Source organism: Beta vulgaris, chromosome 1 (genome assembly GCF_026745355.1).
Source record: "Beta vulgaris subsp. vulgaris cultivar EL10 chromosome 1, EL10.2, whole genome shotgun sequence".
Taxonomy (NCBI): domain Eukaryota; kingdom Viridiplantae; phylum Streptophyta; class Magnoliopsida; order Caryophyllales; family Amaranthaceae; genus Beta; species Beta vulgaris.
The window spans coordinates 4,541,808-4,562,631 of record NC_079202.1 but is presented as its reverse complement, the minus strand read 5'-3'; the positions used below and the strand labels follow the sequence as shown (position 1 = coordinate 4,562,631).

At 36.7% G+C, this 20,824-nt stretch overlaps 1 protein-coding gene across 1 annotated transcript; it reads left to right on the top strand.

Moving 5' to 3' along the window:
• Window positions 1-1,401: 1,401 nt before the first annotated feature.
• On the top strand, window positions 1,402-15,967 carry LOC125494427 (uncharacterized). Its single transcript, XM_048637985.1, has 2 exons — window positions 1,402-4,515; window positions 15,740-15,967. Exons 1-2 carry the CDS (start codon window positions 1,402-1,404, stop codon window positions 15,965-15,967), a joined length of 3,342 nt encoding a protein of 1,113 aa, XP_048493942.1.
• Window positions 15,968-20,824: the final 4,857 nt, after the last annotated feature.

Here is a 20,824-nt window from a genome sequence, read left to right as displayed (position 1 = left end):
AATTTTCTTGACTTTTACCAAACCATGAATACCCACCCCCTAGATTTTCCCTCTGCTCCTAAGTCTCAGGTAGGGCCTGAAGATATGATACACGACCACATGGGGCCTAAAAGAGCTAGGAAAAGGGAGGAAAAAGAGAGAATTCATTCTTGGGTCCCAAATGGTTTTTTGGTAATCAGTATGATGGAAGCTAGTTCAGGGGGCCCAAGGGACAGTTCTCGGAACCAGAAAGAGAAGGCCTATGTTTCCTGGAGCGAGGGTTCGAGTAAGGGTAAGCAGAGGAAAGTGGCCCAGAAGAGGAAACTTCTTTCGTCTTTCTCTCTCCCAGATCTGAACATTACCCCAGGGGAGAACGATTCTAAAGGTACAAGCCAGGTAAGAAAGAGGAAGAAAGTTCAGAGAAGGAGCAAGGGGAAGAATGTGCTGAAGTATGGTCTGAGTGACGAGGATGAGGAGGAACTGAAATTCAAAAGCCTGCAGGATTTGGTCTTTGACAACAACAAGAGTGCGACTGGCTCAACACAGTCTTCACCACCAATATGACAACGCTCAGCTGGAATTGTAGGGGTCTTAGCAATATTTCAGCCCCTATTAATCAGTTTATTTGTAATATTGCTAGTACTTATGTTGTTGATTTTATTTTCCTTAGCGAGACTAAGTGTAGTGTCTCTTCCCTTGAACCAATTTTCTTAAATCTCGGGTTCAAGGGGTGTGTAGGAGTTGATGCTGAGTCCAATGGAGGAGGCCTATTTCTCTGTTGGACGAGTAGTAAGGTAGTGTCTGTTATTGAGTCTACTAAGAATGTAATTGTATGCTCGGTCTCGGACCAGCAAGTTAGTAATTATAATGTAGCTTTTGTGTATGGCTCGCCTTATGTTAGGGAAAGACAGAGCGCCTGGGACCTAATATCGGAAAAAATGGAGGTTGATAGGGGTCCTTGGGTGCTCATAGGAGACTTTAATCAAGTGGAGGATAATAGTCAGAAGTTGGGTGGCTCAAAAATAATTCAGGGGGTGAATGCTTTTAGAGATTAGAAAGAATTGAACAAGCTTTTAGACATTCCTTTCCATGGAGTTCAATACACCTGGACGAACAATAGGGAGGGGGGGGGGGATGTGATCTATGAACGATTAGATAAAGCATTCTGCAATGAGGGATGGAAAGAGTGCTACCCAGATGCGTTTGTGGTTAACCTTCCTATCTTACTATCTGACCATAGCCCTATAATTCTGGAGCTTTCCCCCCAAAAAGGAAAGGAGAAAACGACCTTATAAATTAGAAAGCTGGTGCCTTGACAAGCAAGAAATTCTGGACAAAATAAAGACAATATGGCAGCAAAACCATGGGGGATCTCATGCTTTTGCTCTGCAACGGAAGTTTGAGGATTTTTCCATGTTTGCAATGAAGTGGTGCCTAGAGTATAAAAAGTCATTAAGAATAGACTGGCAAGAGATCAACAAGAAGCTTTCCAAAGATCAAGAGGGGATCACTGTTACGGAAGATGCAGTAAAGGACATCGAATCGCGTGAAGCTGCGCTTACTGAAATAGATAGTAAGTGGAAGTTTTGGAAACAAAGATCTAAATCGCGATGGGACTTACTAGGGGATCAGACCACTTCGTTCTTCTATAAAAGCGTGAAGCTTAGAGCAGCTAGGAACGAAATAAAATGGATTGTGAAGGAGAATGGGGACACTATCTATGAACAAAAAGATTTGAAGGACTACTTCAGATTGTCTTTCCAAGAACTATTTAGCAGGCCTATAGAGGAGGAAAGGATTAGTCCAACAGACCCCTTGTTGGAAAATCTACCCATGCTGACTAGAAACCACACAGAGTGGTTATCTCTCCCGTTCTCAAAGGAGGAAATCAAGGCTGCAGCATTTAGTTCGAAGCCCCTCAAGTCCCCGGGACCAGATGGTATCCCCCCAGCGTTTATCCAACAAAACTGGGATGTTGTTGAGGAAAGTGTGATCAACAGTGTAAGGGGATTCCTGTCGAGTGGTTTTCTTCTGAAAGAGCAAAACAGGACCTTTATAACTCTTATCCCCAAAGTGGAGAGACCACAACGGGTGAAAGAGTTTAGACCCATTGGCCTTTGTAACTCCTCCTATAAGATTATTTCCAAGCTGTTGGTTAACAGGATTAAGCCTATCCTTAAGGACCTGGTGGGAGACTTCCAGAACGCTTTTGTTCCTGGAACGCAAATGGCGGACAATTGCCTAATCACCCATGAAGTGGTTAATTGGGTAAGGAAAAGAAAGAAGGGAACGCTGTACGCAGGGATTCTGAAGGTGGACTTAAGCAAAGCCTATGACAGAATAAGGTGGGATTTTGTGGAAGCAGTGTTGAGGAAGATGAACTTTCCGGAAATCTGGATTAGTTGGATAGTACAGTGTATCACCACGGTGTCATACTCAGTCCTAGTGAATGGGGAACCCTCTAAGCATTTCAAACCTTCAGCAGGGCTTAGGCAGGGGGATCCACTCTCGCCATACCTTTTCATTCTATGCATGGAAACGCTGTCAACTAAACTATGCGCAAGTCAGATATCAAAAGAAATGCAAGGAATAAAGATAGCTAGGGCTGCTCCCTCCCTTTCGCACCTTTTCTTTGCGGACGACGCATTGTTTTTCTTCAAAGTTATCCCCAAGAATTGCTGGTTCCTTAAGAGCTTGTTACTGAATTTTTGCGAAAAATCGGGGGAACTCATCAACTATGACAAATCCCAAGTCATGTTTAGTCCGAATACCCCTAGAAGATTTATCAAATTAATGAGGAAACCCTTGGGGGTAAAAAATTCTAACTCCTTTGGGACTTATCTGGGGTGCCCTATGGAGCTTGATGGAAGACACTCGTCTCCCCTCAATGAAATCCACGAGAAGATTTACCGGAAAATAAACTCATGGAAGTTCATGCATACCTCACCAGCTGGTAAGCTCATCCTTATAAACACAATTCTAGCCTCATTAGCCTCTCATATCATTTCAGTTTACTTGCTCCCAGTCAAGGTGGAAAGGAAAATCACGTCTACTTTGCTAAGGTATTGGTGGAGCTCTTCTTTTGAAAAGAAACCAATTTACTGGAGGAAAAGGTGTGTGGTGGAGAAACATAAAAACGAAGGAGGGCTGAGCTTGAGAAAAATTAGAGACATAAATCTTTCTCTGCTCACCAAGCAGGCCTGGCGCATACACCAAAACAGCTCCTCCCTCATTCATAGGCTATACAATGCAAAATATCATAATGACCCCCTTTCTAAGGCTATGGAGGAAAAAAAAACGGCAAGCAGCTCGTATGCGTTTAGGAGCATGTGGAAGGCCTCGATGGCTTTGAGGGAAGGATTTTATAAACAGCTTGGGAATGGGGAAAGCATTGACATAGAGAAAGATGATTGGGCGGGAGTTAAAATAAAGAAAAAATTTGTGGCGGGGAGCGAGGGAACTGGAGTTACGAAGGTAGCTCATTTGATAAAGGAGGATAGAAGTTGGAATGCCTCGTTAGTGTGGAGACTGTTTGGGAGACACGAAGCAGAAACCATTTTAGCTATCAAGATCCCGGAGGAAGACCAAGAGGATGGTCTGGGGTGGGGGAAAACGAAAAATGGGAACTATACTGTTAAGTCGGGTTATTGGCATATTCACCAGGAGAGCAAGAACGAGATAAGAGAATGCCATGTCTCAAAGTTTATATGGAGTCTTAACATCTTGCCCAAATGGAAGATGTTCATGTGGAGGATTATCAATAATGCTTTGCCCACAGCGCAGGGATTATTAAAAAGAAAAGTTCGAATTGATGGTCATTGTAAGATGTGCAATGAGCATCAAGAAAGTATGGAGCATCTCTTTAGAGATTGTCAATTCTCCAATAGGATTTGGATGGCCACAATGGGTATCAAAATTGATTCAACCACGTCGAAGATCCCTTTTAAGGACTGGCTAAAAAACTTCATGAACTATTTTAGAATGGGTAGACCAGACATTTCAAGGGAACAGAGTGAAATGAGTGCAAAGAGCTTTATAGCAACTCTGTGGAGCATTTGGCTGCATCGAAATGAAGTGATATTCAGAAATACCAAACCAAATCCAAAGGGAGTGATGATAATATATCAGGAAAGTGTGAAAAGGATTGACAGAATTGATAAAGAGAGATTCAGATCAATTGAAGATAGAGAGAAAAACAAGGTAAGTAAGATTGAGGTCCAAGAGTGGGTGTCAGGAACAAGGCATCAGGGGAGAGTGAACATAATCAGTGTAGATGGAGCTTGGAAAAAGGAGAAAAAAGAAAAAGGAGTAAAGGCAGCTACAACTTGGATTAATGAAGCGGACACTAAGAGCTTCAGCGCGAAGAAAATATTTGCCAAGTCTCCGGTTCAAGCTGAAGCCTACGCAGTGATGCATGCCCTGGAAGATAACGCCCTAATTGATAACCTGGTTATTCAGACAGATAGTAAGGAAATTGTGGCGGCTCTGCATAACCTGGAACGCGCGGATAAGGACATTCGTGAAATTATCCGGAAAGTAATTAAGCTGGCAAGGAAATGCGTTTTTTTTAAATGTGTTAAGACTAGTAGAAATATTATTCATAAAGCCCACTCACTTGCTAATAAAGCAAGGAAAGAGAGGCTTTAGCTCTTGTTGCTTTGTTTGGTCTTTCTCATTGTAAAAAAAAAAAAAAAAAAAAAAAAAGAGAAGTATACAAGAAGTATACAAGAACACTAATCAAAACAAAGATGAAAATACAAGAAATTCTATACAAAGAGAAGTATACAAGAACATTAATCAAAATAAACAAAGAGAAGTATACAAGAACATTAATCAAAACAAAGAGAAGTATACAAGAACATTAAGCAAAACAAAGAGAAGTATACAAGAACATTAATCAAAACAAAGAGAAGTATACAAGAACATTATAGATCTGAAAATACAAGAACTACATCCAAACATTAACCTAATAATGTTTAAATATATAAAACAAAACCCTAATACATAATTTAAGGGAAAAAAAATTTCGGAAAAACTTAAAATGGATATTTGGAGGCTTAAACGAACTCGGATGGCTTAAAAAGCCTAAACGTCACAGCATAGCTGTGCGTTTGACTCGTTGGCCCGTTTCGCTTCCGAAAAGGTATCACAATAGGCAATCGGACTTCGTCACCATGTTTAGTGCAAATCATTTCAAGGTTTTTGTCGCAAATGTTTATGGGAGTTTTTGAGAGAGAAGAGAGGATGAGAGAGAAGAGAGAATGAGAGAGAAGGAGGAAAGGAATAATAAGGGACGTGAGAGAGGAGAGAGAATGAGGGATAATATATTTGACAAATCCCCGCTCAATATTTCAAAGCCCGCGATTTCGAAATTTCAAATTTTTTCAGGAAGGGCTGCGCTTTTTTAAAAAAGCGCAGCCCTACATAGCAGAAGGGCTGCGCTTTTTAAAAAAGCGCAGCCCTACATAGCAGAAGGGCTGCGCTTTTTAAAAAAGCGCAGCCCTACTTGTGAAGGGCTGCGCTTTTTTAAAAAAGCGCAGCCCTTCCTGCGCAACCCTTTCTGTTTTTTCCTCTAGTGTATGTTGTAATCTGATTCTAAGTTTACACATTCGAGAGTACTCTTGTGAATTGGTAAGAAAAGTATTAAATTAATATTGAAAGAAGTACTAATTTAACCACTTTTAGTATTACTCCATCCGTCCCAAAATATAGCTTTTGTTTCTTTTTCCATAGTGTTCAAGATGTACATTTGACCTACGAAATATTTTATTTCGTATTAGTAAAAAAAAAAAGTTGATGATGTGAATGTACACATTGAGGCAAATCTAACAAGATCCCTCATGAGTATGTTTTTTTATATACATTAGTGAAAGTATTTAGTCAAAAATTTTAAAATTTAACTTCTAAAATAAAAAACATAAACTATATTTTAAGACGAAAGAGATAACTTTTAACAAATGCGATAAAAAGTCCATGTAAGATTGGACTCTTACAATTTATAAATTAAGAAAACCTTCCACTTTCTAAATCATTTTTAATGTTAGGGTCCATTCTAGACTACAAGAAGCATAAATTAAGACTTGCTCCTGAAGTTATAGTATTTCAAATTGGGTTTTGACTTTTACTACTCCCTCCGTCTTTTTTTATTTGGTACAAGCACTTTTTCACAAAGACCAAGGAGGGAGTGGGGACCATTGACATAAATGGAATTAACAAAAAAGCAAATAGGTAAATTGTGGGACCTATGTATTATATATGGAAACATTTACAAAATCAAGAAGGGAGTGATGGCAAATTTGTAAATAAAGTGTGGGACCTATGTACTATATATGGAAATATTTGCAAATGTAGCAAATAAATTGAAACACCCCTAAATGGCAAAATGTAGCAAATAAAAAAAGACGGAGGGAGTAATACTCTATGTACTGTGTTTTACGCGAAAAAGATTTTTGTGGTTAAAAACTTAAAATAGCTCTAGGCCTCTAGCAATTCAAAATTACTTTCAAACTTTTGTCTTCTAGAACCTAGGAAATTCGGCTTTACCCTGTTGATGAGACAGGTATTGACTTTTGAGCTTCATCCAACGATTGCAGGAACAACAGCTTAGCCTAAAAGCTTACTCCCTCTATCCTAAAAATGTTGCTATATTTTGACCGTTAATACTATTTACTTAGTAACTTCGACTATGTTTTAGTTGATATACATAAGAAAAAACATAATCATATTGGATCTTATCTGATTCGTTAGAATTTATATTTTTCAAATATATAATTTTTATATTTTTTTCATATATGTAACTCAAGATATTGGTGTCTGAAGTTGAATCTTCTAAACTGTAAAAAAAGCAAATGTAACAACATTTTTGGGACACAGGGAGTAACTTCTTAACAATAAAAGACTTTTCACTTCAAAAAAAAAAGTGATAAACTTGTAAAGAGATTTTTAAAAAACAACATGAAGCGAGTAAAAGAACGAAGAATATTAGGCCCAGCTCCTATAGGAGCGGACGCTCCTCGTAATCCAAGACCCATGCAGAACATTTGTAGATAGTTTGGATATTGTAAAGATGACCTAGGAGCAGGCACTCTTTATAGGAACCTATATCAAACTTTGAACAGAGTGGACGCTTCTCTCTTTTTCAACTTTCTTATACTTAATCTTTGTGTATGTGTGGTTAAGTCCAAATATATATCGGGTTGCATAATTTAGTAAATAGATCTATGTCCCCTCTATTTATTATACTTATGAATATATAGGAGATAAGTAATTTAGCTATATTTTTTTGAAAAAAAAGAGAGATCATCTAGCTTAATCTATCGAGAAAAATAGAAACTTTAGTGAGAGAGAGTGGATCCAAAATTTATTATGTAAAATTTTATCGAATTTGTTTCAAAAGTATCTCTTAATAAAAACTCCTAACGATATCGATGGTTATAATCTTATACTAATACTAAAAATATTTATGGTTAAAGTTGTATACTAAAGAGTATCAACACAAAGTAAAACAAAAAATCATTACTTATTGGATGAGAAACTGAGCAAGTACTAACAATAGTAAGTAGTATTACTAACTTAGTGAAAAAACCTTTAGTAAAAAGATCTTTCTCTACGTTTTTTCTCTCTGCCTCCAAACCCTAAAAGTAAACCTGCCGCAAAGCTTTACCTTAGCAGGCTCGGCTGTCGCGTGAGCCACCTCGGGCTCCTCACGCCGGCAGTCGAGCCCTCTATCTCTTCATTTTCGATTTTCGCTTTTGTAGTTCCAGTTTAGTTTAGGGTCGATGGTTTTTTCTCCACGTCGTTCTTCCCCTCCCCGTGTTTTTCCCCCCTCCCCGGTCATCGTTGCGTCTTCCTGGTCTTCTTCCCCACCCCGCGTTCTTTCCCATCCCCTGTCGCCATCGTTTTCGTTCTAAGATTCCCCAACCCAGTCCCCTGGTTCTCCCTCCCCTGTTATGTCGTTTCTCCCCTCCCCTGTCGGTTCCTCAGTCCTCCGTCGTGGTTTCGCTGGTTCCTTCTCCCCAATCCTTGGTCGGTCCCCCTGTGTGTCGAGTACTCCCCTCCCCTTTCCCCTGTAGTGTTAGTTTTAGGTAGTTCCCTTCCCCTCCCAGGTTACATGTGTTTAGTTTGGTATCGGGCTCCCCATTCCCCTCCCCCCAATTAGCGTCGGGATCCCCTTTTCCCTTTCCCCTGTTAGTGTCGGGCTTCCCCTCCCCCTCCCCCTTCCCCGGTTGGTAAGCTTTCAAACTTGTAGTTTAATATAAGTATGTTCGACTTTTTCTTAAAGTGTGTCTTAAATCTCCGAATAAAAGGAGTGCGTTGTTTTCAAGTTGGTAATGAAATTGTCGTTGGTTGTGGCCATTGAAATTAGTTGTAAGTTAAAATTGGGATTGGTGGTCAAGGTTGTAATAGTAACATATGTCAGTTTTTTGGAATCTGTGCTAAGGGAAAAAGTGACTCAAGTTTGTGAGTATGAATGAGACGATGACAATATTTCATGGTTGGAACGTATGTTTTCCGATTTTACAAACCGGAGGTGTGTTCGAGAGCTCACCTTGTTTAGCACTCTTTTTAGCTTGTCATTGATCTTAATGGTCCTTGCTTTGAGAACTGCAAATATGAAGGCAGCACCCCAGTTGCATCTGGGATTTTAAACACGCCCCCTCATCTGCGTTTCTCCTTCTTTTGTAAGCCGGATTCCGGATACCCTTTACAGTTTTGAGCACCCCCCGCTCCTGGAAGAACTTTTTAGTACAGTTTAGCTCAAAAAGACTAAACTAAGGGGTACGGTACATACAGCTGATTTTCAACCTTGGGTGATGATGCTGTAAAGACAAAGGGATATGATAAAGTTACAACCCACATGGTAAACACTAAACAGAGCATATGATGGACCAGCTTTTTCTTATCTCATTTTATTGTGTTTACATTGGTTAATTTCTAGGTGAAGCAACCACCAGTCCATCAGTACTCCATCATATTCCCCTAAGCAGGATGTACATTCACGAGTGTGGCAAGGAAAAATTATTTGACTAATAAATTTTAACTAGCTGTAACACTAGTTAAGGAAAAAATGTGGACGTACACAGAATATAGATTACAGTTATAATAATGCCGGCTTCATTAGACTTCTTATGAGATAAATATTTAGTTGAACAAATAGCCTCACTCTTATTTTTGTTTTAACAGTTTTTATGTCTAACTTATGTGATCATCTACATATATATACATATCAAAATATTAACCTTAATCCTCTATTAATGGATACTAGTCTTGTATACACACGATGCGTTTGTTAATTTTAAAACTTGTTATTCTATTACATATACTCCATCCATACTATAGTTAGAAAAAAATTATCATAAATCCGGGTGTACCATGACTATAGTACGCCCAATGTTATTTGCTTGTTGATTGCTTATATAAAATCACCCAAATGAGCAAAACGTACAAAAAAAAGAGAGTTTCAAATGAGCAAAAATAAGTCTTGAGTGTATCATGCACAGTAGCGGATCCAGGAATTTCCTTATGGTGGTGCACTACCAATTACCATTCACTAAACAAAAATATTTTTTGATTAAAAATACTCCAAACTAAATTTCAATCGAAAAAAAATAAATATACAACCAATAATATACAAAATACAACCACATAGTACTAGAAAAACCAAATTTGATCTGAAAATCTGAAAATTTGAGTACGTTTTCTCTTCATTATCAAATATGAAAATCAAGTAACAATTGAACTAAATTTGATGTATCTCACCAAATGAAACATGTGCCATTTTGCCATAGACCACAAATTATAATCAATATATCAGAAAACCAATAATTAACTTATAACTACTTATTAGATCTTTAATGTCATTTAAGGAACATGGAAGGTAGCAAAAAATCAAATATCAAAAACATATCAAAAACAATATCTTTATAGGTCTCTTTTTTTTTTAAAAGGGAATATAGGTATGTGTCTTGAATGCATCTGAAAGTATGATTGTGCACCACTACCCTCCAAAGACTCAACCATGGCATGAAACCATAATGCCATAGTGCTGAAAAGCACATTAACAGAAGCATGTTACAGTGATAACTTTTGTTTAGAAACGAATTAATAGAAAGTATCACCTCCAATAAATAAGAAACGAATTAATAGAAATCAACATTCAGAAAATACTCAATATGATTTAATCAACAAAATCAGCAATAACAATGATAACACCTGATTCAAATATAATGTAATTTCAATTTTCAAACACCAATAATACTCAAATCAAAATACAACAACAAAATCAACATTTATAACAATTCTAAATTATATAATCTGATATATAAACACCCATAACAAGTGAAATTGCAATTTATTTTCCAATTCCCATGAAATTCATAAACCCTAATCTATAATGTAAAACAAGAAACCAAGCAAATTGAGCAGATAAGATGTACCTAGTCATGAGTCACGACTCTTGGAGGTTTTCCGTCCATCGTCGTCCTCCGCCGTCCACCAATTCCCATTGAATATGTGGTTGCAAGTCGCGAGTCACGATGAAGCGATACGAAGCAGTGCACCGTGCACGCGTCCACGGAACAGCCTCCGAGAAGGTGAGACTACGCCGGCACACCGCCGGTGAGGCCGGATGACGGGAGGGAGAAGTGATTAAGTGAGGACTGAGATTCTATGAGAGAGAAAGGGAGAATTGAGGTTTGAGAAGAGGTGAGATGTAAAAAAAGAACCCGTGAAAAAAGAAAGCGTGAGAAAAGTAATTTTTTTAAAAAAATAGTGCTGGTGCATGTGCACCAGCGTGGTGGTAACTAAATCCGCCACTGATCATGCACATGGTAGGTGTATAATGAATGAACTCCTACAATTATGATTGCACTTAATATATGAAAGATTAATAATTTGATGAATTCAGATATTTAATCCGCTGATGTAAAATACTAACAAAGATTGTGAATGACCTTTAGTACTAATTTTTTTGTGAATGAATTTTGAACAAAAAGAATAGACATAATGAGTTGATTTAACTGAATTAAAGAGTACCAAAGGCAGTCAGTATTTCAGACTCTTCAGGTGGACGTTATGTATACCATCTTCTCTTATAAAAAAAAAGGTTAATATATTTTGTCCATTTAAATTTTTGATCGAAATATTTGATGCATATATACTACCATTTTTTAACTTGTTTAAAATGGCAAGTTGAAATGAGAAGTGTTTTTAAATTATTTTCTTTTGTAATTTTTTCATTTCATTAATTAAATCATTAAAAGTAATTAAGTATTTTAAGAGGGGGAACACTATCTTCCTTCCTCGTTACCTTGTATAATAGATATTCTACTTCGAAAGACACATATCTTAAATGTTGTGTAATCAAAAAATTCCCTTGTTTGTCTTATTGTTTGTCCCATTTGCTTTTTTGAGTGTTAAAATTTGTTATAGCTTTGACCATACGTTCATATTAATATAGTTATTAGAAAAAAAAACGTTATTATACGAGATCTTTGTTAGATTTCTTGTAAGACCTTTTTTTCAAATATCAATTTTTCTAGTTTTTATGATATGTAATTAAAGATATTACTAATTTTCAAACATGCATCATTAAAAGACGAAAAAAGCAAATAGGGAAAATTATAAAGGATAGAGGGAATATAAATTATATTTTCAAATGAAACTGATCATAGTTAACTAATATTTTTTTCTGACAGTAAAAGAATCAACAATTTAAGGACACCATACTAAACACACACTGTTTAGCTAGTAAGTGTGCACTCTTGAACTTGTGATTTATCTACTTGGATCACATGACAGTGCTCAAACAATATATACCACTTTCGTATCTTCTAGAGAGTCCAGTAGAGATTAATATGCCGAGAGGAAGAAACATGTAACATGACAATAAGGTTAGCATCATCAGTATGAATAGTAATGAAAGAAATTTGTTGCCTATGATCCCATTTAAGACCCCCAAACAAGTGAGGGCTTTAGCGTGAAGAGCTCTATGAGCTAGCCCAAATGAGCCGCCTCCTTGATGTCGTTGGTTATTAGGCTGATCAATGACCCGATCTATTTCCATAACATGAGTTTGCCAAAACCATGCTCCATTTGTTTGAAGAACAAGCTGTGGCAGACCCAGTGTTGTTCGTCCTAGATTAGCAACATTGAAGCCTGAAGGGTAATCAGGATCATGCTCTGGAGGATGTAGTAATTGAAGATTATGCGGAGGCATACTAACATTAACTGAATGATATATGTGAAGAGCATGAATCTTAGATATCAGTGCTCGAAAAATCACATCAATATGATGGAAAATTCTTTCATTCTTATGAAGCCAAACACACCATAAAGTTGTTATGAACCATTGAATTCAGACCCTTTGAAAACCATCATCGCTATAAAAAAGCAGGATATGGGTGACAAGCCACTCGCTAAAGGAAAGAGTAGCATTTTCTGACATTTGATTAACAAGAGGAATGTGGATCCAAACTTGAGTGGCCAACCCATAATTACGAAACTAGTGATTAGCTTATTCAGTTACCCTGGGAAAAAGATCACAGATTGCCTGATCTGTTAGATTGCGAATTTGAGTTACTCCATAGTTGGAAGTCTATTATATAATAGCTTCCAAATGAACAATTTCTACTTAGGTAAAATCGGGAGATGCCATAAAATTTTGAACACTTTAGAAGACACGTCATTTGAAAGATGTGCGCTTTCCTAAGAAATAAGAGCAGCATAGCCAGATTTAGTAGTATAACTACCAGAGTTATGCTTGGACCAGTATAAGAGATCCCGAGCCTCAAAATTTGGTGTTTCCATAGCCATGATATGTTGAGCATCCTTAAACTAAAAAAGAGAACGAATCTGGGTAACGTTCCAAGTATTAAGATGTGGATGAATAAGATCACTCACCTTGGTTGTTAAAAACTATCTTAAGGTAAATTGAGCAGTAGGCTTAGAAATTTTATTGGCCCCTCAATGATCTCTAAACGCTATAGTAGACTCTTTTTTTTTTTTGGTAAACATGGCACAATCCTGAAGAAGATTAGCTTAAGCTTGCCTTAAACCTCTCCGCCCCAAGACACAGACCTAGAGCCCTTTAGATAGAGATATACCATTAGTGCTAACAAAGGCCAGAGAGTTTGAGAAACAACCCGCAAAGCAAATTCTCTTCCAAATAACTTAATTTATGTCGGATATAGGTTAGAAACATATGCAAATTTTGCTAATTAGAATATTTTTGTCGATTATCCAAATGATCGAGGCGAATAGGTAGACTCAAATTAACATTTTTCTACTAGTCTATGGTAGTGTACAATGTGCCACTTTTGAGGCACGGACTACCACCTTAGCTCTTTTGGACACCTTCCAAACACGTCACAGAACATGGTTAAATAACCTGAGTCCAATTGACCCCCCAAAATCAAATTCTTTTCCAAACATAGGTATAAACCTAACATCTTGAAGTTTTCATAGGCTTCTACTTGAAGTCTTGATCATTGAATTCCGTTTCCCCATAATATCCAAAGGCTCTTCTTTTGCTAGACAAACCTTCCCCAACTTCCCACCCTTGAAGTTGCAAAATAGCTCATTGCATGAAAAGGAATGAAATCAAGCTACCGAATCAAGGGTTCAAGACTCAATTGGGTTATTAACACTCAAGATCAAAGAATCACCATGTTCATTGGATGCAACACTCACGGATGAACTTGCATCATCTCGATTATTTTGGCTCGCTTCTTCTTAGGATTGGCACAGTTGGGATTAGGAAATTTTCTTTTGATGTACCCCTTCACACCGCAACCACAACACACAAGATGAACTCCACCATTCAACTTACTTCGCCCCCTTGACTTCAATCTCTCATGCTTTACATTTCTCTTTTGTTTCCTTCTCCTTCCCCCTATTACCGCTATGACATGCTCCACCCAACGATTACCGGGCTCCCTTCTTCCGATGCTCTCACTCTATATTAGGTCATCACATACCAACTTTTCCTTCCCCAAAGAGTTCCTAATGACAGATACATTCATGTCTCACTTCATTATCAAACTTTATATAAAGTAAAGAAATTTGGATAATAAGCGAATAGAACTTATTTATAAGTTTAACGATCGAATTTCTTCCATTCATTTCAAGATTAAAAAACCGGCTGTCAAATATGCGTTGTTAATTGCCGAGGATTTCTTATACATATCCGATAGAGTTTTCATCAACTTCATCGTTGTTTTCTTCTCTTTGACATTGAATGGCACACTCCAGGCCAATGCCAATCTCACCATTATAAGAGCTTGACTGTCAAGCACTCTTCATTCTTTTTCCTTCATACCATTTGGCCTTTAACACTCAAGAGGTAAGAAATGGTTGTTTTGGTACAAATAATCATCTATCATCATCTTCCAAAAGCCACATACCAACTTTATAACCACAAAAAAAACTTTGCACTCCCGTTATTGATGAATTGAGGGACGAAATCACCCTGTTAAAGAAGACGGTGGGAGCTTCTGAAAGTAGCATGAGAAACTTTGACCGGACTAAGATTCCAGAACCAAAGGTATTTGACGGGTCGAGATTCAAAGGCACTAGAAAATTTTATGTGGGATCTCAAAGATTACCTTAAGGTTACAAAATAAGGGCATAGTCGAAAACTCAATGTTGTTTCATTCTATCTTAGTGGTAAAGACAAGTTATGGTGGAGATCACACCAATCTAATGGTACAAATGGTGCCCCGACAGTGACTTCATGGAATGAAATGATGGCTAATTTATGTAAACAATTTTCACCCCGCAACGGGTCATGGGTTGCTCGTGGAAAGTTAAAAAAATTGAGGCACACATGAAATTTTGAGTTATGTGAAAAATTTCATGTCTCTACTTCTTGATATTACTAGAATGTCCGAAGAGGATAAACTCCATAAATTTGTATCTGGCTTGAAACCGTGGGTTTAGACATAATTGAGAAGGCATAAAGTTACTAACTTAAAAGAAGCGGCTATCTCTGTTGAAGCCCTAGTAGATTGGAAATTCAGTGGCGAAAGTTCTGAAAAGAATATCAACCATAAGGAGGATCGAGGTCGTGGGAAAAAAAAAGAGGAAGTTCAATAAGAAGAAAGAGATGCAAATCTATGAGAAGTCATTTAAGAAACCGAACACTTGAAAATTCAAAAAGAAAGACAAAGGATCTTTAAGCAAGAAGGCTAGTTTTAATGATAGTTGTTTCATTTTCAATGGACAACACATAGCAAGTAATTTTCCAAGACATCAGCAACTTGGGTGACATTTCGGAGGAATAAAATCGTAGAAGGGAACACACTCCTCCCCTGGTTGGAACGAGGAAACTGTTAAACGCCACGAGTTCCAAACATACCCCAATAGAAGGTCTTATGTACTGCAAGGTTCATAATAATGGCATAAAGATGGTGGCAATGGTGGATACTGGTGCTACCCATAACTTTATTAAAATCGAGGCAACAAGGAAGATGGGTATACAGACTAGACCAACTTCGCATACCATAAAGGTTATGCACTCGGACGTTTCAAATTTTGTTAGCCTCATGAATAATATCCACATTTTAGTAGGATATATATGTTGGTTGTAGCCATGGATGACTAAGATCTAGTGCTTGGCAATAAGTTCATCAGGAAGTCCAAGGTGTTTGTGACGCCGCATCTGGGCGGCATTCTGATAAACAACTAAGCAAGCCCATGCTTTATCGTCGTTTAGTCTACTTCAAGTCCCTTACCTATTAATGGGATGTTGTCTGCCATGTAGGGCAAAAGGGGTTTGAGAAAGGGGGAACCCACCTTTTTGGCTGCCATGGTTGAGATGAAGAAGGATGCATTAGCTAAAGTTCCCGATGTGAACGCTGCATTGCTGGAAGAATATGAAGGGATCGTGCTTGATGATCTCCCAAAAAAATTACTCATTGCAGGGTTGTTGACCATGCAATTGAAATGGAACCAGGCGTTAGGCCACGTGCATATACACCCTATCGAATAGGTCCGTTCGAGTTGGAAGAACTTCAAAAGCAATTAGATGGGTTGTTGGAACTTGGAATATGGATTTATTCTTTTATTTTAAAAGAAGGCAGATGGGTCCCTCTCCATGTGTGTGGATTATAGGGATTTGAACAAGGTTACGGTAAAAACATGTACCGATCCTGAGAGTGGATGATTTGTTTGACACGCTGTCAAAGGATGCTTATTTCACGAAACTGGATCTGCGTTCTGGGTATTGGTAGGTAAGGATTATTGAAGGGGGTGAAATAAAGACCACATATGTAACTAGATATGGTTCTCTTAAATTGTAATGTCGTTTGGGCTAACTTTTGCATGACTACTTTATGTAATTTAATGAATGATATGCTTTACGAATATCTCGATTGTTTTTGTGTTATCTATTTGAACGACATTGTTGTGTACTCATAAACATCTAGAGGTGCATGTTAAACATGTTAGACTTGTCTTGAGAAACTAAGGGAGTGAGTTATATGTTATAAAGGAGAAATGCGAGTTTGCTAAATCCGAGATTATGTTCCTTGGACATAAAATTAGTAAGGACATCGTTGGATGGACCTACACAGAATATAGATTACAGTTATGATAACGCCGACTTCATTACACTTCTTATCACATAAATATTTAGTTGAATAAATAGCCTCACTCTTATTTTAATTTTAACAGTTTTTATGTCTAACTTATGTGATCATCTATATATATACAAATCACAATATTAACCTTAATCCTCTATTAATGGATACTAGTCATGTATGCACTCGATGCATTTGTTAATTTTAAAACTTCTTATTCTATTATATATACTCCATCCATATTATAATTACAAAAATTTATCATAAACGCGGGTGTACCATGACCATGGTACACCCAATGTTATTTGCTTGTTGATTGCTCATATGAAATCGCCCAAACGAGCAAAACGTACAAAAAAAAAGAGTTTCAAATGAGCAAATGAGCAAAAATAAGTCTTGAGTGTATCATGCACATGGTAGGTGTGTATAATGAATGAACTCCTATGATTATGATTGCACTTAAAATATGAAAGATCAATAATTTGATGAATTCAGATATTTAATCCGCTGATAATGCTAACGAAGATTGTGAATTATTTTTAGTAATTTTTTTGTGAATGAATTTTGAACAAAAAGAATAAACATAATGAGTTGATTTAACTGAATTAAAGAGTACCAAAGAAAGTCAATAATTTAAACTCTTCAAGTGGACGTCGTGTATACCATCTTCTCTTATAAAAAAAAGGTCAATATATTTTATCCATTTAATTTTTTGATTGAAATATTTGATGCATATATACTACCATTTTTTAACTTGTTTAAAATGGCAAGTTGAAATGAGAAGTGTTTTTAAATTGTTTTCTTTTGTAACTTTTTCATTCCATTAATTAAATCATTAAAAGTAATTTAGTCTTTTAAGCGGGGGAACACTATCTTCCTTCCTCCTTACGTTGTATAATAGATATTCTACTTCGAAAGACACATATCTTAAATGTTGTGTAATCAAAAAATTTCCTTGTTTGTCTTATTGTTTGTCCCATTTGCTTTTTTGGGTGGTAAAATTTCGAAAGACACAGAAAAAAAAACATTATTATAAGAGATCTTTGTTAGATTTCGTGTAAGACTTTTTTTTCAATTATCAATTTTTCTAGTTTTTATGATATGTAATTAAAGATATTACTAATTTTCAAACATGCATCATTAAAAGACGAAAAAAGCAAATAGGGAAAATTATAAAGGATAAAGGGAATATAAATTATTTTTTCAAATGAAAATGATCATAGTTTATCAATATTTCTGACAGTAAATGAATCTACAATTTAAGGACACCATAATAAACGCACACTATTTAGCTAGTAAGTGTGCACTCTTGAACTTGTGATTTATCTACTTGGATCACATGATAGTGCTCAAACAACATATACCACTTTCGTATCTTCTGGAGATTCCAGTAGAGATTAATATGTCGAGGGGAAGAAACATGTAACATGACAACAAGGTTAGCATCATCAGTATGAATAGCAATGAAGGAAATTTGTTGCCCATGATCCCATTTAAGACCCCCAAACAAGCGAGGGCTTTAGCGTGAAGAGCGCTATGAGCTATCTCAAATGAGCCGCCTCCTTGATGCCATTGGTTATTAGGCTGATCAATGACCCAATCTATTTCCATAACATGAGTTTGCCAAAACCATGCTCCATCTGTTTGAAGAACAAGCTATGGCCGACCCTGTGTTGTTCGTCCTAGATTAGCAACATTGAAGCCTGGAGGGTAATCCGGATCATGCTCTGGAGAATGTAGTAATTGAAGATTAAGCGGAGGCATACGGACATTAACTGAATGATATATGTGAAGAGCATGAACCTTAGATATCAGTGCTCGAAAATTCGCATCAATATGATGGAAAATTCTTTCATTCTTATGAAGCCAAATACACCATAAAGTTGTTATGAACCGCTGAATTCAGACACTTTGAAAACCATAATTGCTATAAAAAAGCAGGATATGGGTGACAAGCCACTCGCTGAAGGAAATAGTAGCATTGTCTGACATTTGATTAACAAGAGGAATGTGGTTCCAAACTTGAGTGGCCAAGCCACAATTACGAAACTAGCGATTAGCTTATTCAGTTACCCTGGGAAAAAGATCACATAACGCCTGATCTGTTAGATGACGAATTTGAGTTACTCCATAGTTGGAAGTCTATATATCATAGCTTCCAAATGAACAATTTCTACTTAGGTAAAATCGGGAGATGTCATAAAATTTTGAACACTTTAGAAGACACATCATTTGAAAGATGTGCGCTTTCCTAAGAAATAAGAGCAGCATAGCCAGATTTAGTAGTATAACTACCAGAGTTATGCTTGGACCAGTATAAGAGATCTCGAGCCTCAGAATTTGGTGTTTCCATAGCCATGATATGTTGAGAATCCTTAAACTAAAAAAGAGAACGAATCTGGGTAACGTTCCAAGTATTAAGATGTGGATGAATAAGATCACTCACCTTGGTTGTTAAAAACTATCTCAAGGAAAATTGTGCACTAGGCTCAGAAATTTTATTGGCCGCCCCCCAATAATCTCTAAACGCTATAGTAGACTCTTTATTACCAATTTTCCAAGCACAATCTAGAAGAAGATTAGCTTGAGCTTGCCTTAAACCTCTCCGCCCCAAGACACAGACCTATAGCCCTTTAGAGATATACCATTAGTGCTAACAAAGGCCAAAGATTTTGAGAAACAACCCGCGACGCAAATTCTCTTTCAAACAACTTAATTTATGTCGGATATAAGTTAAAAAACATATGCAAGTTTTGCTGATTAGAATATTTTTGTCGATTATCCAAATGTTCGAGGCAAATACGTAGACTCAAATTAACATTTTTCTACTAGTGTATGATAGTGTACAATGTGATACTTTTTGAGGCACGGACTACCACCATAGTTCTTTTCGACACCTTCCAAAAACGTCACAGAACTTGGTTAAATTACCTGAGTCCAATTGACCCCTAAAAATCAAATTCTTTTCCAAACTAAGGTATAAACCTAACATCTTGAAGTTTTCATAGGCTTCTACTTGAAGTCTTGATCATTAAATTCCATTTCCCCATAATTCCATGTCTAAACATGGTTTGATTCCCTCATTAGAGAAGTGTAAATCATGCATGTTAACCAATATAACAAGGAAATATTTTCCAAATAATGTGGAAATTGATACTTCATTGCTTGATTTAGTGCATGATTTATGTGATTTCCATAGCACTCCTTTCTTAGGAAATACGAAGTACATGATAACATTTATTGATGATTATTCACGTTTTTGTTATGTATACTTGTTATTTACTAAGGATGAAGCCATTGATAAGTTTAAGATCTATAAATATGAAGTTGAATTGCAACTAAGTGACAAGGTTAAATGGTTTAGAACAAATAAAGGTGGTGAATACTATGACCCAAATTATTATTTTAATTATATGAGCTTTATACATGAAACAACTACGGCTTATACACCATAACAAAATGGTATAGTGGAAAGAAAGAATAGAACTTTGCAAGAAATGGTAAATTCTATGTTATCCTATTCGGGTTTGAGTGATGGTTTGGGGGGGGGGAGAAGATGTTTTCACTGCTTGTCATATTTTAAACCGAGTTCTAATGAAAGAGGTTACCCCCATATAAACTTTGGTATAAAAGAAAAAACTTGAGCTATCGATGTAGGGTATTTGTAAAAGTGCCGGAACCCAAACGTAAAAAGTTGGGAGAAAGGGAAGTTAAATGCATCTTTTTAGGGTATACTCTTCATAAAAAATCCTATAGGTTCTATGTAATAGAACAAAATGACGTTTGGTCAATTCACACTATTGTGGAATCAAGAGATGCAATTTTTGATGAAAATAGATATTCTTCAATTCCTAGACCATAATACTAATATTCAAGCAATTGATCAAGGAGTAGAAATTGATCAAATAAACATTGATCAAGGAGTTGATGAACAAACTCTTGACGAGAGTGTTGCATCAACATCATCACAACATAGGAGAAGTAAAAGGGCGAGAAAAGAGAAATCTTTAGGCCCGGATCTTCGTGTATATTTAGTTGAAGGATCAAGAAATTCATTAATGACTAATTTTCCATATATATTTAATATGAAAGAGGATCCTTTAACATTCAATGAGGCTATAAGGTCTCAAGATGCCACTTTTTGGAAAGGGGCAATTGATGATGAGATGGATTCCATCATGGGAAATAATACTTGATATCTAGTTGATTTACCTCCCAAGTGTAAACCAATTGGGTTAAACGGATTTTCAAAAATAAAATGAAAGTGT